At 39.1% G+C, this 18,245-nt stretch overlaps 1 protein-coding gene across 6 annotated transcripts in view; it reads right to left on the bottom strand.

Moving 5' to 3' along the window:
* CREBBP (CREB binding lysine acetyltransferase) overlaps positions 1-18,245 on the bottom strand; it is a 98,135-nt gene that overhangs the window by 60,128 nt on the left and 19,762 nt on the right. For all 6 annotated transcript variants that reach the window (XM_080383487.1, XM_080383489.1, XM_080383486.1 and 3 more), the window contains one exon: positions 435-611. In XM_080383487.1, coding sequence (XP_080239613.1) covers positions 435-611 — 177 coding nt within the window. The remainder of the gene's footprint in view (positions 1-434; positions 612-18,245) is intronic.

Genomic DNA, 18,245 nt, shown 5'->3' with positions numbered 1-18,245 from the left:
GCAGAATATAAACTAAGAAGCATGTGTTGTGTTTACCACATCAGATTCAAAGGATATGAAAGGTACTACTTAGTTTCAGGAAGCTGATTATGTACCCAACACGTGCTAATTGATTTAGGAATTTAAACCTACAAACAGCACTTACAGAAGACATTTACATCTGGTTTGGGACTAAATGTTCCAGACAAGATGAGAGGATACAATGCAATTTTTATAACAAAACACTGTGATTGTTTAGAAAGTTAAATTACTGTACAAAAACGTACACAAACTTTCTACATGCACTGCAGAGTGGTAGAGGAACCATGGGGCAACTCTGATGTTTAAATCACCATGGAAAAGTCGTCCCACAATGCTGAAGCTGTATCACTCAACAATTTAGAATGCACTATATCAAGACATAACGAACAAGGGAAAAGGCAGGTGCAACTCACCATATTTGGCACACTGGTGACTGGAGTACTCTTAATGTCGGCAGGAAAGGGAGACAAACTATTTGCCATGCCTGGCTTGTTTGGTAACTGAGGATTCACTCCTGTAGCTCCCATCTGCTGCCCTCCAGTTTGACTGAAAGGCTGCCCAAAGGGACTAGTGTTACCTGTCATTCCCATCTGGAAAAGAATGAATGAAATTATTATCATTTCCTTGATTCCAAAGGGACATTAAAAAAACCAAAACATATGTCAAATATCCATCTTTGCATTCACTGAGACCAAACTCCAGTTTAAGTTGCTCAATACTAAATTCTTACAGCTTTAATAAAATCTAATTTTTCACAAAAGACTTTACAAATTTATAGACAGCTGTGTGCGTCTCGAGTCTTGCAATTCAACTTACAAAATCACTGTGCAAATGCAAAGAAGAAAACAAGATTATCCTAGCCAATCTGCACTGACAGAAATTACTTTTGCCAACACTGCAAAAACTTCTGAAAACCAAACAAAACTCAAATCGTGCAACACTTTGTGCATTCTGTACACAAAGCACGATTTTGTACATAGACTAGATGGGAAAGGAGCAGAATATATAGAGGTATCTAGCAAATGCTTACCTACTTATGTTTTGGTACTTGAGGGAGAATGTCTGAACAAAAGGACACCCATCTAAGGCTGACATCCTTGACAAATGACACCCCCACAACTCCTTAAGAATAGCAAGCAGAAAGACCACTCCCCCTGAATGAGTAAAGAGAACACTGTCCAGCCAAAGAGCCATTTCACCTGAAGAACAGTCTCCCAAGAGAAGTGGTGAAATCTCTTACTTGAGCCAGTTAATATGACACTGGACAAGAGGTCCTGAAAAGATGTTTTAGCAGGTATTCACTTCTTTCAAAGAGGACGACAAAAACTAGGACCTCCCTTCCCCCCTCCAAATAAATAGGAAATAAAAGTCGACAGATCATGTTTGTGCTCCCCCCTGCCCTGCACTGGGAGGATTTCTAGATGACTTTATCACCTGTCAGAACATCTTAAATATAAATCCAACCCCTAAGCGAGTCTTTATCTGAAATATTAAATCGTATTTTCCCCTTCCTTTGACCTTTCCAGCCTTTCCTTACACAACGCACTGGTTTTCCACGGTCCTGGTCTTTTAACTTCCTTTACCAGCAGGGATTCAGGAGGACTATTCCTGTCACTGGAAGAGGGACGGCGCATGTTGGCTTATCTGTCTAACAGCCTCATAATAAGGAATTGCTCAGTGGTTGCTTTTTCATGCTTACAGGAATCAGACTGAACAACCAGTTGATGAAGCACTGGTTAAGAGCAGTAAATTATGTTGGAGCAGAGTCCAACACACACAATTCGACTGCGCCTCCTTGTCAGTGTACTTTGTACGCTCCGGTTTCAGACAGCTGGCCCAGCCGCACTAGAAGTAGCTTTACGTTAGGAAATAACTGCTTTAAACTGCATCCTGCAGAGCGACTGTTGCCAGATTCAGGCCTTTCTCCACTGTACGAAATGTTGTACCTTTACAGAAGAACCTGACCCACTACATATACATTAGAAAAGGAAAAAAGCTGTTCCTTGGCAAGGTAAGAGGTTATCACATATGTGCTGTGTTCCAGAGTAAAGATGAGTAGTTCAAATAGTGTATAAGACCACCCCCAACCCCGATTACTTAACAGCATCCAAAACTTAGTAATAAAGACTGCTTTTAAAGAGAAGTGGTATTGGCTACTATCACAACGCACAAATATCAAGAGTTTCATTTTCTGTATTTCTGTGTTTGCTTGGTAGCATTGTACGTTCAAAGAAATTAGGTTTTTTAAATTACTGTTTATTACAACATGGATTCTTGCAGCTTTTCTCTGAAGAATCAATAGTGACGTATTTAATAAACTTACACACTCATCTTAACCTGCTGTTTCAGACAAGGTATGAGAAAGGATCACATGATACCTACAGCTATTCATTAATGTTACCGTTTATCAGATTAGCAGTGAAGAACATTTCTGAAACTAAAAGTGAGATTCTGAGAAAGTAGCTTATGACCAACTAAAACCTTTCAGAGGCCAGAAATAGAAACAGCAGCCATTTGGCTGTTATTCAGTTTCCCATTGTGTCTAAAGCCCCAACTACAAACTTCACTTGTCTGCAGAAGTCGGCTCTTTAGTCTTCTTTGAACTTGCTTACAGGTTTGGAGGAGTTGTTTTTTTAAAAAACTGAATAATATATTGACTATTCCAGCAACCACCGCTATGCTGCAAGCCCCTACCAGCCACCATGGCCTCTGTGAAAGCCCAGTGGTGAGCCCAAACTGGGGGAGAGGAATGCTGCGTACACATAAACCCATTTCCCCTATTTCCATGACCCAACTTGGGCCACCCCAGCCTGCAGGAGATGGTGCCAAGACCTTCCCAGACCTGGCAGCTTTCGGCTGGAGCACACAGAGCCACCGAGGAGGAAATGGAAAGGACTCAATGCAGACGACCCAAGTTGCCCAACACGGATGTGCTAAGCTTGCTTAGCCTAATGTTAAAAGCCTCTGGCAGAATCTTAAACACAGCTGAACTTTCAAAAAGCAGGCAAGAGATTTTCTTAGACAGTGAGGATGCTAAGCAAATTTTACACAAAATTTAAGTTCTTGCTCCAAAAGAAACAGAGAGGTGTTGTCATCTCACTTCATTATCAGGAAAGATTAATTTTTTTGTATTAAAGAAATAACGTTTGAAAATAGATATTAAGGAAAAATACCACAAATATTTTAGTCTCAAAAGACAACAGAAAATTTCATTTTAAGTTTGTTAAAACTCTAAATCACTAGAACATCCCCAAAGCACCAAGGAAATGCAGTCCTAACAGGTGCCACACAATCAATTTATCATATTTTAATATTTCCTTTTCAATAGATCTTATTATGAAACATACCACAATTCAGTACAACAGCAAAGCAACCTTTCAAGTCTTCCAAACCAAGTGCTTAAAGTGATGAGGGTAATTTCTCCTTTTCTAGGTGGTCATTAAATAATAGATACTTGATTGAAATTTGAAGAAACGCCTTGCTGTTCTTTGAAACCAAGCTGGAAGCAAAGTAGCTTCCATTTGACACCTATTTTTTTTAAACCTGCTCTCTGCCACATGGTACTTCAATGTCTAAAGCTGTGCTTTAGTAAGTGAAAGGAACCTAAGGCTAAAGAGTTACACCAGTTTACAACTTAAAAAAAAAAAAAAAAGCTGACAGTTTGATAACATTGTAAAACATTAGACATGCCCTTTAACCTACACTTCATTTTTGTAAATTCCTGACACTGAAACAAACTGCCAAAGACTTTTTTTGTTTAAGTCCATCTGTTTTAAAAAAAGAAGTCTGAATAGGTGGAAAGACTTTATCTTTCTTACATGGCAATCCCTGAAGTAAATATGAAGACAAAAATCAGGAGGGACCATACGCAAGACGAGTTTATTAAAGCTCAGAGATATACATAGTTTCAGGGGTTTTTAAACTCCCTTTGGCCTCAGAGGAGTTAATCTTATTAACAGGACTGTGATTTCCAGAGAGAGTAGGAGAAGCGCGCAACACAATGCAAGAACTGCTGTAATAAACTCTTACCTATTTTATAACAGTTTTCAACCCAGGCTGGGATTGACAACGAGGAGTTTTAGCAGGAGAACAACCTACTGCCAAACAGCATTAAGATCAACAGCGTTTCAGAGCTGATCAGTGATGTGAGGAGCAGCTCGGCATTTATTCACCACCTCCAGCAAATGCAGGCAGGCAGGGACCCCAGCAAAGCAAACCACTGTCTGCTCCTCACCAGTGGGAAAGCAACGAATAGGAGGTGGAAGAAAAGGGAGAATCAGGCAGATCCCCTGCATGTCAAACACTGAAAGATGTCCAAATGCATATGGCACTAACTGGCATTTCCTAGTTAATTATCTGAACACTGAGATTAGGTGACCTTCAGCAAAACTTTATCTAAACCACTGCTAATTGAGATCTCAAGAAACAACTGGCAAATATAATCAGATGATTGAGCCTATAACATAGTAAAGATTTTACACTGCTTATTCATTCCGCAAACTGAAACCAGTGGCTCTGAAGCAAACAAGTCAGAAGGCTCAAATGCTGTGGGGCTCCTGCCTCTTCCCCCAGGTTTTTTCTTATGTGAAATGAGGGGGCAGCGAGGGGAGGCAGATATTCAGAAGACCTTTGTTTTTATATTTCTGAAACAGAACTCTGATCCCAAATTAGGTAGTTCAGGGGAAGATTACTAGGTAATTACAAGTCATCAAAGATGATAAACTAGCAAGAACATGCGAGTTAGCAACCTGGTAAGAATGGCTGCTTTTACACGTGATGCTGAGCCATCACAAAGACTTGTATTTTGCTTAAAGTTTGTTAAATTTACTTTCCTGAAAGGAACAAAAGCGAAAAGCAATCCAGTGTGAGTTGTTTCTTTTTCCACCTGCAATGCATGGGCATGGATGTCTATCGCAGGGCTACTCAAGCTGCAATGGCAGCATGGCTGCCAGTGCATTTCCATTACGACAAAACCAGAAAGCTTCTCTCTGAAAGTCTGGGTTATGTTCACCCCGATTTGTTCTAAGCCTAAGGATGTTCCCTCCCCTGTTGCCTTCTCTTCCTCTCCAGCAGTTCATCCAACTGTCAGTTAATCTCCTTTCTCTACCTGATGCAATCACCATTTTCTGCAGGCCATGTTCTCTGCACTCCATCTCAGGGTGGCTCCTTTCATCCCACCTCATCCCCTGGCAACTCCCAGTTTTATACCGGTGTTTCTGTGTTACAGCTTTGTGCAACTCTTGCTTCTTGTCTGGTTCCTTGTGGTCACAGCTGCAATGACTTCTGATGGAGTAAAGCAGACTTTTTCACACATGAGGTGTTTTCTATGCAGCTGTTCCATCAATTGCAATGGGGGAGATGCAGGGGTGCTATAAACCACCCCAGCCCGGAACAGCAAGTCAAGGCTAGAAGTGCCTGAAGTAGTAACATGATTAATGCAAAACACCACCTTAAACACATTATTTCCACTCTAAAACAGTTCTTTTCAGAAATATGATAATGCTGCTCTCCTTTAATGGAAAAGATGCATTTAATTTAATAATTCTGCTATCCCAGAAAGACAAGCAGATTCTGTTCCCCTTTTTATCACTATGGCAACTCTCTCAGATACTGGAATCTATTACTGAGTGTGGAGAGGAGATTGGGTATTTCACTCTACTCTCACAATCCAAGGAACGTACAAAGTTCTTAAAACCTTTCTTTAGCTGACTTGGACTACATCAGACATCCCACACTGTAATGTTTCAAGCACCAGGTGTGGGAGATACTTCTCTTTGGTTTGCTTTTTAGTTCTTTTCAGAGCAGAACAGCAATTCCATTTCCTCTAGTTGCTAGACTTTCATAGACGTTATAGATCAAGTCTGTGACCAAATCTACATACCTCATCTGATGGTGCAACTCAGAGTTGATTTGACAGAAATGAGAAGTTTGCTGATCTAATTTAAAAGATACCTTAGGACCAGACTGGATCTTCATACTATGTCATTTCCTCTATTTTTAAAGCTTACTCTTCTCCTCCCTCCCTTCTGTATCACTGTTGACATACCACAGTACTTCTTCCCCTGGCCCAGCATCAAGGAGCTACTCCTCTCTACACAAAGTGTCTAGGCCATAAATAAATTCTGTCCTTTCCTCCTACTCTTAAGTTTTTACTAACTGTCCCTTCACCTCTACCACTAGAGCCAGTCCTCTCATTCAAGCAGTCAGAGTTACTTCATTACAACACATTCCTCTGAGGCTCCTAGGACATGCAACTAATAAAACATGCTGCAAAAACCATTCACTGTTACAAGCACGTAATTTCCTATTCACAATCCTTTTTTTTTTATCTTTCTCTCCAATATGCGGTCATAAACCACAGAACTGTACACAGTTCTGCTTCTTGCTACACATTTTTCTTTGGGAAACTGCTCTCTGTTACCCCAACCCACCTTTCACACCAGGGTTTCCAAACTTAAAAGGTCTGGCAGGACAGACTGAGTTCACCATCAGTCTTCCTACAAGAAAGCAAGCATCCTCACTTGCAGGTACATGCCAAGGAGCAGCACCTACCCCTGACAACACTGCTAGTTTTGTATCTTGCACCACCACCGCCTACATAAAGTTAATGCTCTGAATTTTTTTTTTAATTAGTTGATCCAGACAGAATAGTCTGAAAGAAAAAACAAAGTAACCCCCAAAACCCTTATCTCTAAGTTAAAAGTTGATTTTCATTAACTTTTGAAGCACTGGCCCTTCTGTACAAGAATAGAAGAAGGTTATTCTGGCCAAGTATTTAGAAAAAACCAACCCAAAACAATACCACCAAATTTGGACTAGCTTGACAGCAGAAAAAATACTGAAAGGTTGATATGAGAATCAAAGAACTCAAAGCAGCATGGCTTCAGTGGAAAATAAGCCTGGCTGAAGTAATCTGATTATGATCCAATCCTGTAAACTAAAAATAGTTATCGTTGATATTCAGTTCAGTACCTACTAGATTTTAAACTAGGAAACAGTCCTACAAAGAAAGGAAGCAAGCTAGACAAGCCTGGCTGGGCTTTGAAAGCTGTGAATCTGCACAGCACTTGAACAACAGATCTGAGCTCTTAATGACAACAGGAGGTATGAAAAGAATACTCTGTAAGTGTAAAGTAACATCTTTATGTGTTTGGCTTGATGTGAATGCTATTGCAGTGATGATGACCATGCTGTTTTAGCTCTTGTTGAGCAATACATAAAAATCACAGGATTCAGAGAGGCCACAAGAACTATTCAAAGGACTGAAAGGCATGGGTACAACATACAGTCTAATTGCAATCTAATAGCCTAATCTATTTAGCTTACTATTTAAGCTTATTAATTCACTTATCTTATTATGGCAAGGACTGAAGTGATCCTAAACAACCGATTTGGGGAACAGAAAGGTGACAACACAAATGTTTAGCAAACGTATTTAGCAAAGATTACCAACAGCTAAGAGCTGAAGCTCTATAGCTTCAAAGCAAAAGTTAGAAAAAAAATGTAAGTGACCAAATACCACTGAAATTCTCAAGATTATATTAATCTTTTATCTAAATGGTGTTTCTACTTATCAAAGGAATTAACTCACCAGAGCCACAAGGCCTATAATCAAAGGTATCACGTCTGACTTTGTACCACTGTCATTTTTACATGCCTAATTCTTTATAAAATGGAATCTAATAGTAGAAAGCATATTACAAGTTCCTTTTGCTTGTCTAAAGACAATACAGAAAGGTGAGAAGAAAAAGTTATCTCAGGAATATCAAATAATCAAAAATTATCTAAGACCTTGACCAAGCTGCCAAGTCCATTAACCAAACCCAGAGACAAGTATCAAAGTCCAGGAAAGCAGAGGTGCAGTACAAAAGCCAAAATCTGCATCAAACTATCGTATCCTCCTTTGCATCGCAGAACTGTATTAGACTGAGCATGACTAAGTGCAACTTCAAATGATTGCTCTTCCAATGACACAGGCTCAGAGACACAGTGGACTGCAAGATGGAATTTCATACACTCACCCATTCCAGCAGCAATTAAGTTGCTTCTTCAGACTGACATTGATTGCAGGATCACAAAACCAGTTATGCTGTTAGCTAGCTTCCTTATCCTAAGGAAACTGGGCTTAATGAACAGTGCTGTGACAATCAGTGTCCCCTCTCCTGCCCCATCCTCAAATCAGATTTTCTCTAATCACTTTGGAAATCATTGGGCAATTTGACCCATTTGTTAAAGGTCTTACAGATAATTAAGTTCCTAATATTGCCGAGTAGAGAGATGGACAAGTAGATTATGAACTCAGATCAACATCTCCATGAAGAAAAGGGACAGAGACCTCTGCCATTACCCACAGCATCTAGCAGCAGGCAGTGTACCCAAGGCTCTCAATGGCCCACCATTATTGCCAGTTTTGTCCTGTCAGCATCTCAGAAAGATTACCTGAGGACATGGGAGGGAGCTGAAAGCATGATAGGAAATTGTTTAGAAGACCCTTGGGGATGGGTGCTGTGAAGAACTACAACCTCTGTAGTGGCAGCGTAAGGATACACAGCTGATCTACTGGTTATGCTACTCTCAAATCTATTTCAGCAACAGAAAACCAGGAAGGTCAGAGCCTTCCACCAAACTGTTCTCAGACCTCTGAATCTGACAAAATAGTTATAGGAGGAAGACAGAAAGACAGCCTTTTAGCGAGCCACCACTGTCCTTATATTATTCTGGACTTAATCCATGGTACAAAAACTAAAATCAATTTAACTGTAAGCCCCAGATTAATAATTTAAATTATTTCAGAGAACAGAACATGCATGTCATAATTAAGGAAAGAGAGAGAGAGCAGAGGCATCCTAGATAAGATTTGTTTTGATAAAAGGCCTGATCACCACAAACTAACAGTAGCACTAAAGAGTTGCATATGTGAGAGCTTGCCTGTTCAACAGTATAAATAGCTCTACTAAGACATCTTTGTCATGTACTATTGCTTTCTTCTAAATCCCTTGGATCTGCAAAGAAGGATGTTCCCCGTACTTCCTCCTGTTCTATCACTGAAACAACCCATGCTAAACGCTGAGGAGACACTAACTAGTTTCCCCTTTCAAAAGCTACCTATAAACTATGATTCAGTTTTATGAATGCCTGAACTGTAACTTTAGGGTCATACCATCATCAACAGCCCTAGGTTTACCGAGCAGCTGTGAATAAATAACCCTTCTAGAGCCATTGCTACTCAGCATCTCACATGATTCATTCCAAACCCCCTATTACGTCACCGATATGTTAGGGACACTTTTCTCCTCCCTCCCTCCCTCTCTGGCATGAAATGGAAATTCTGCACTTCCCACTCTGACCCACAGATCCAAGAAGTATCCCTTGGGTTTGTTGTTAACAGAATGACTGGGTATACAGAAATGGTATACTTGTCCTGCCTCCAAGCTATCGCTGGCTGTCGGAAGTCACTACAGGACAGGGACGATTCAGAAGTTCTGTATTTGCTGACACCAATCCATGCAATCACATGCAACCTTTACTTTCCTCTTTTATGGGCCTCTCCAAAACCAGTCACTTCTTACTCCATTATTGGACTAAGCCTTCGAGTACCTTGTCATCAAGTTACTACACCTACTTCAAATCTGGGCTTTCAACACTCAACTTCGTTAAAAAGCTCAGCATTTTGTCCCCGTTCTCTCTTCCCATCCACTGAAATGGTTTTGCTACTAAGAAGTGCATCACCTTGCCTGATTTAAATAATTTTAACTTTCTTCCTTTCAATCTTTCTTATCTTTCTCTCAAGACAAGGAAATCAAGTAGTCAGGTACCTCAGATGTTCAGAAATTATAAATTAAAGTATACAAAGTACTGTGAATCCAAGGGTAGATCTTCTCTAAGTAACAGAGGAACATCAGAAATTCGGACTGATAGACAATTCAGCTGCTGCTAATACTGTTAGTAAGCAACAGTGGAAGAGGACAGAACTGCTTTCAAAAGGCTTATTTCTGCTTTCCAGAGTGGTAACTCAATGAGAGACAAGGGACCTATGCTTTGCCATCTACACCGCTTCACCACCAGTTCCCAGATGAGTTTAACACATAGAAGTTCCAGAGCTACTACGATTTGGCATCAGCCACCTGGAGTTAATCCCTCCTCAGTCCCTGTGTGCTATTGCCACAACTCCGATCAGCCGCTTTGCTTGCGCACTCAGTACAAAAGAGCAGCTTTGCAGCCAGGCACACACAGAGACCTTTGCACTTTGGACTCTTATCTCCCTCTGGCACGAAACACAAACCCCTAACACGAAGCAAGGTCCACCTAACCAATTATGGCTCTCAGAAATGTAAAAGATAGGTCCATTAGGAATTTATGTTAATTTGTGAAGCGGGAAAGACAGGCTTTCTTTACTATGTTGGCATCATCTTGTATCTGTTTACTGACAAAAATAAAGTCTCTACTAATTACTATTTTATCCTATAGTAACATGTTCCAAAAGAAAGTCACCATGGTGCTTCGAATCTATATGCCAGAGGGACAGATGGGGAAGCAAGGAAAAGATTAATCATTTTATGGCACAAAGCCAGTGGCATTACCAAAAAAAAAAAAAAAAAAAAAAGGCAAATTCCATTTCAGTGCAAGAATGGTGGCAATCCCATTATCTCGGCCAAGGTGAGAGCTCCTCACCTAAACCAATCTGCAGATTTGGCAGTTTGTCAAAAATACTATTAAAAAAACAAAAACAAAACCACTCACTTTTAAAATCCGTGAGTAATGAGAACGCCCTAGAAAAAAAAAGTAACATTTCAAGAATCAGTTTGGGGAATTAAATCATCATCTGGCTAGCAGCATTCAGAGGAAGCCTACCTTGTGCTCAGAGTCTCCACTCTCCTACCTCTTTAAGCTAATTGCTATAACAAAAGCCTACTGCCACAGATTCATGAAGCATTTAAGAGTTTTTTGCTCTTCAGTAGTAAACCAGCTTAAAGAAAAGTAATCAAATGTCCCAGAATGATTGTGATTTACTTCATCCTCTACTACAGGATAAAAGATTCGGTAAAGCTAGAAATAAAATTTTAGAAATCCCACTGAGAGTGAAGCCAGGTGTTTTGTTACCACTTGTAGTAAGATTTGAAATTCTCTTCCAAGCATTTCACAGAGGTCAAAGACAAATTTAAGTATTCCAAGGCAACAAGACCACTTAAAATATGTACAAACGTTTTCACACAATTATTGAAATCCAGAAGAAAGATTTTTGTGGGAAACCACTCTATAAATGACTGGATATACAGAGAATGAAATCTTCTAATACACTTCACTAGAAATCAACCTTTGCAGAAAAAAAAAAAAGAAAATATTCATATGCCTGCATTTTATATATGCCTTAATAAAGAAAGTGTCTCCAAAATTCTGCACAAGCCTGAGTGCTAATACAATGGAATATACTACAGGAAGAATCAAAGTAATTTCTGCACTGAACATCACTGTTGTACTTACAAAGCAAAAACAAAGCTCAGAAGGCTTACTTTGTAATGTGTCACCTCTGCAAATAAAAACTTCAAAGCTCTAATGGATAATTAGCCACAATTGATCAATGTATCCAATTGCTTCAAGAGCTTTTTTGAGTGCCAAGCAGAAAAAGTGGCTTTCTTCAGATAAACAAGAACTATTCTTACTACAGAAGAATAGAGAGTTAACCATAACCGCAAAAATAACTAAAGATGTTTCAAAGGTTTGTTTCATCAAGGAAATCTAGCTTGGACCCAAACAGTAATTCATCAACACTTAAAAATAGGATTTTGGAAGACTGATATTCAGTTGCAATACACCTCTACAGACACGTGATTTTATATTCACAGGGCAAAATCTTTATGAGTTACTTCCAGAAGAAGCATCAGCGTGTACTAGAAAACATTTATAGTCACATCAAACCCAAATTTTGTAACACAGGATCTCAACTCAAATATCCCTGTCCTCCTTGATTTCTATACTTCACCATCATCAAGCTAAATGCAAGTTTCTAAACCAACAGAAAATCTCAACACAAAGTCCATGCTTCTTCCTTTATTTTCTGTATCACAGATACATAGATACAAGCCTTTTGAAACGTACCCAACAGGCCACAAAAGAACTTACAGATGTGTCTGCCAGCACCTCAGCAGTTCTGAAGTTCCAATAGTTTTGGGGGGAGACAGCAAAGTAAAAGGAGAGCAAGTCATGCTCCAAAAATTTAGTACTATAAAGAATAAACTGTTTTGGTAAGAAACACAGTAACACTAGAGATTCCCATTTATCTTCCAGAAGCTGGCCAAAGAGACATTACCAGGCTGTCTGTGCCATAGGATATTCTACAGAGGTGGGGGAAAAGGCAACAGTAGCTCTATAGAGCAACAGCAACAAGAAAGGTATCTCAAAAATACGATGAAAAGAGGTATTCCGTTTCCCTTCTTTACAGTATGTACTCTCCTTGACAGACATTAATCCCAAAGGAAAGGTGGACCCACTGAAGGGAAGAGACTGTGATTCTAAAAGAAGAAATTTTTCTATTTCAATCCAGAACTGAGGGTGAGGGGGAAATCAAACAGACAAGAAACAAATTTACACTACAGGTTACATTAAATATGTGAAAATAGAAAAAAAAATAATCAATATAGCTTGCTCAAAACAACCACTTAGCACAAATATCATAGCTTGACATTAACAGTAACTAAGAAGAAACATAACTATAAATAATTTACACTGTTGAAGTAATTTTTAAGTAACTGTAAGAGTAAAATATGTTTATTTTGAAACACCACACTGACTTCAACAGCTACCTTGAAATCTCCCGTCATTCTGTAGAAACATGCTCTCCTTAAAGATTTAACAATTCATGTGAAGCTACCAAGAGACTTCTCACCAGGTTTTTAAACACAGCAAGATCTGATGGCCATTTTCATTCTTAAAATTGAACAGTGTGACCAGACTGGGCCTGCAGACACACGCTTCTCACTGACAGCAGCCTGCACACAGTACTATCCAGAAAAGTTATTTGAACCCAAAATGCCCAATATCATACCAAGGAAGCAAACAAAGCTCACTCCAAGGGTGAAATCCCTCCTATCTTCGACTCATGGTGTTCCAACAGTTCTGTATTTCCACGGTACAGAGACCCTTCTAGCATAAAGGTAGTTATTTAATTTAGTCAATTTGCCAAAAGTTTCAAAGGGCACTTGTTCTTTTGTTTGTTTTTAAAAATCCCCTTTAAAAAAAACAGAATACCACACAGACGGGACAGTATTATGCTGCAGTCACTCTGAAAACACAAAACCTTTCTGCCCCAAAACAGCAGCAACTCTGAGACTGCTAAAATAATCTATTTAGGACTCTCTTCTAGAAGTCTATTTCTTAGACAAGTCCTTTTGGCAAGGATGCTCCTATATTTAACGTGCTGTATTTTCATTATGATTCATTCTAAACCAAAGGCACTGCTTAGCCCCTTTTACAGCACATTATGCTGTTTATTTGCCAAACTTAAAGCAGATCATACCTCCAAATACCAAAGAATATGACTATCCTTTCAGGGCCTGAAAATCTTCAGAATATGGAAGTACTAACATTTCCAGATGCTACTCAGAGGTAGTTCTTGTAGCATCAGGAGTTCAAAAATAATCTGAAGTCCTCATTCATTTAAATCCCAATTCTACAAAGTGTTTCTGGCCTTACAATTAAAGCCATTGCTTGGATTACATACATCTAAAACACAAACTACAAGCTTAGTATGCCTCTGCCCTCCCCAGTCACAGCGATTTCCAGAGTAAATACTCTTTACTGTAGTGGCAAGAAGGAGGGAGGATGAGGAGGAGAAATGAGTATGTGCCACTCAAAGCCGATGGGACAAAGCTGCAGCAGTCAAACTGTCTATTGATGCCACACACAAATGGACTTAGGCTTCCAATTAAAAAAAAACCAACAAACCACACAGTTCTGTCCTCCAAACATTCGCAATAAGAAAGGCAAATGCTATTACATTTTGCCATTCCTTACACTCAGCCCTGCAAAGTAAACTCACAATTGTGTCAGTAAGAATTCAGGAAACTGGTGGGTTTTTTTTTTTAAGATGTGGGGGCAAACAGCGTATTGAAGTATCTTTTCTAGTTTAAAAGTTAATCTTTAAATAAACATGGAAAATAGCCTGCCCACTATAAAGCAGACCTGGACATGTCCTGTGCAGCCTCTTGTACTGAAATTTCAAACCCCTAGCTAAGTGAGGGGATTTCAAAATTCTGAAATGCAACTTTCAAACATGTTACTTTTTGTCTGATGGTAGAAAGTGTCCCATTTGTACTTCAACAAAGTGTTTTCCACTTGTGGAAGCCACAGGAGAACTGCCTTCTCTCACTGCTTCTCCACTCCTGACCCATTTCTTACGGAGGATGACACAGTACATATTATGCTATACATCATTTTCCAAGTTTCCTGCATTACCTTTTTTCTAAGGAAACAGACCACCAGCATTTAGTTTTTCAGACCATAGTACCAGCTGCTTTGACACATTTCTGCATGTACTTCCAATTACAGGATTCCCAATACAATCACAGCTCACTGTCAAGTACAAACATTAAGTTTATCTTTTAAGTAAGAAGAGGTTTTGAGAAATGCTAAAAGGTCTTGTCATCAGAAAAGCTCCTGTGAAATAGTATCTATGTGCACAATTAGAGTCTATTAAGAAAATTACTACGACAGACACTTCCTTCTGACTGGAGTAATGAGGCATTTCATAACTTCTACACACCAACACTTAAGTTGGCAGGTTTTACTCCCTCTCAACATCTGAGTCATTTTTAACCTCTGTATTAAAAAAAAAAAAAAAAATTGCGAACTGCAGCAGGAAGATACATGAAGACAGTCGAAAAACTAGAAAGAAGTAATCTCAGTCACAACTATTAGTAAGGACCTGGATGTTTTTGCCATTTTAATAAACCTTCTGAAACAACACTGGAAATTCTTGCTGTTAATCTGTGGCTTCCAAATGAACCGGTGGATGCATTAGTTTCACTTCCAAAAACTTCTTTCAGATACACTACTTAGAAATAAACCCCATTCCAACAAGAAAACTGAAGAATTACAAGATGGTAACCAGTATGATTTAGTTAGTGGCAAAATGCTTAACATTTGTGTTGTGTTACCACAGTAGAAAATAATGGCACAACTCTACCCTGAAAAGATAGCACAAACATTTCATTTTTGTCAGCAGGATGATAAGTCAAATGCAAGTTAACAGAGACAGGCTTTTTAACTGCCCGAGCTGGAAGGAGGAGGAGGGGAAACCAAGTTGTGGTCTGTCCCCATGAAGGCTGACTGGTGTTTCTTGCAGCATTTGCCTCACAGCACTAGAGTCAAACAAAACCCAGATACCTGCTTAAGCAGAAGATAGGAACCAAGTGACTATTGCTTCAAAGATCTTCAGTGACATTGCACAACTGCAAACAAAATTAACTCATGCACTAGAAATAGGAAACAACTCAATTTCAGGTGCCAGGAGTAAGAGTTGTGGTAACTGACATTTTTAAGTCACCAACACTCTCTGATACATCACAGTAAACTCATCAGTGGAGTACCACTTTGCATGGTCATGTTTCAAAACAAAACTGTGTTACAGGTATTTTAATTTTACTACACGTCAGTGAGTTTTTCTGTTATGTGTTTCTATATATTTATATCCTTCTTCTGTTCATATTATTATAAAAGCACATATGTCTCTTCTCAGTAAAAATGCTGTTCTGGTGATAGTTATTCAACAGAGAACCAAGCAACTGTGGTCAAGTCTTTTAACATTATTAAGAGTCCCCTGAAACTGGGAAGCAGCATTATTTGGAATGTGATCTGGACTGGCTACTTGTGTTTGCCAGAGGCATGGTCTGCTAGGAGACAGTCAGCTTGGCAGTCTGGTACGGACAACTTGGAGCATGGGAAGCAAATTAACTGCGAGTCATGTTAAAACATCTCAGACAGGTTGAGAGTCACCAGAGAAGCGAACAGCACAAGCAGTTTGCTAAAACACACAGAACTGCAAAGGAATGAGAACATCTTCAGCTGACTTAATTCACAATCAGCAAGCGTATCTAAATCTGGTACTTAGCTATATCAACTGGGTAATCTGTTTGAAGAAACAGTTTGCTCCGGTTTTTTTTCTCATCACGAACTTTCCTTACTGCAGATTCCTCAAAACACCAAGTCACGTAACATAACGACATACACAATGTAAGTCTATCAGAATGCTTGCTCTTTAATGTAGTTCATTATCCTCCTAAATTTACTCAAGATTAATATCCAACACCAAAACACTACTCAGCAAAGAACAGGGAGCAAAACTGTGAATGTGCTCGTCAAAGGCCCATGTATTAGATAGACAGCCAGCCTAGAAACAACAAATAACAGAATTCAGTGCTTTTATAGCTCAGCAATAAAATTAAAAAATAATAATAAAAAAAAAAGAGACAACTGGTTATTCTCATGGTAGACATAAAAAATGGTTTTACTGTTTTCTGAAGTTCATTTCTGGGAAGAGTTCCTCCTCCTCTTTAATCTGAAACTTCTACTGCAACATGCACTGCCATGTGGCTATTTTGGCTAAAACAAAGTTGAAAATATGCGCTATTCAAACAAATTAGGCCAATACAGTTAAGAGAAAAAACTGCTCTGAACTCAGAGCAAAAATCCAGCATAATAGATCTTGATTTGCACAGTTAGCGATTATTTTAAACCTGTTAAGACTTTGATGTCAATCCTACTACTGGTACCAACTTAAATACATATGTACACAGGCAGGGAAAACCCACCAATTGTACACAGCACTTGGAAATCTGGATCTAAACTCCTTACTACCAGATCACCTCCTGAAATACCACATTGGAAGATCTGCCAGCCAGATCAGCTTTTCTATCAGTTTCTCCCTGTCAGGCAGGTTCTAGCTTTAATCATTAAAAGTATTCTCCTTTAGTTTTCAAAATATGTAGACTAAGGTTACTTAAAATCTAAAATCTTGCAAAGGCATTTTAAAAAAAAAACAATAATTTAATCCTCCTAACTAGGTATGAAGATACACCACCATTTTCTCCTGATCTCTTTACAGGTTCAGACTAAGATCTGACCAAACAATTACATCCTTTTCTGGGGCTTCTGCAGATCATCAGCCACACGCAACTCCAGATTTTTCCCCTAAGTTTCTGCTGCTGGATACCAGCACATCCTTATTGGAGTGATACGGCTCTGAAGTTAATGAAGAAAAGGTGATTCCTCTTACACAATTGTATAAGGAGTCGTTACACCTTGGAAACACATGAGAAAGAAAAGACTCAAGAGTCCTACTCATCCCAATGGGACTTTACTACTTAAGGGCAAGAGCGAAAGTACCAATTAGGTGAATCACTGTCCGAAACTCTTAATTATTAAGCGCAAAAAGGAAGTTTGAGAACAATACAAAACAAACAGGAACATTCCCAAATTTTTCTGATTTTCCACAAGTTTTGATAGCAGTATTAGGAGGAGGGTAATGCACCTCAGCAAGAGACTGTACAATACCTAATCTATGGAAACACAGCTTCAAGCTCTTGCCAGCCACAATGAACTATATGGAAGCTTCATCTCCTTTGTTTGAAAAAGATGAACTCACAGCAACAGGAGAGTATGAAGCACGGAGCATGCTTGCAATGAAATGCTCATTTCTATGGAAGCAACGGGCCAACTGCTTAGCTTTGCTACTGTTTAATGACCTTGACAATCAACAAACCTTAAAAAAACAACTCTTAATTTAAAAAGATTTCCTAGATGGTTTGAACACGTCTTCTGATCTTACTGGACTTCACGCAAAAAAACAATGGTACAATACAAAAGGGCAGTTCCACTACTACTGGAAATTGCTGTGACAAGATGATCTGTTCCTCAACCTCCGTCAAGCAATAACTGTTCAAAGAAGAATCCTTCTGCTCTTCTAAGCAGATTTCTTAAAGAACTTCAACCCAGTCAAATGAAAACTATCCTTGTAGTGTGGTCCAAGAGAACTGGGCCACAATGCCACAGTTACAAGAAAAACTGTTACACGGAAGGAGTCTGGTAGTGAACAGAGCAGAGATACATACAGCAGCATAGAAGTTTCCTCAGAGGTTTCTGGATGACCCCAGACAACACAAAATCACAAAGCAGGTCCTCTAAATAAATCTGAATATGCAATTGCACAGTCATGGTCAACAAAGCATTAA

This window comes from Falco punctatus, assembly GCF_963210335.1.
Source record: "Falco punctatus genome assembly, chromosome: 4".
Taxonomy (NCBI): Eukaryota; Metazoa; Chordata; class Aves; order Falconiformes; family Falconidae; genus Falco; species Falco punctatus.
Note: the sequence above shows the minus strand (reverse complement) of the source record. Positions and strands in the feature narration are given on the sequence as shown.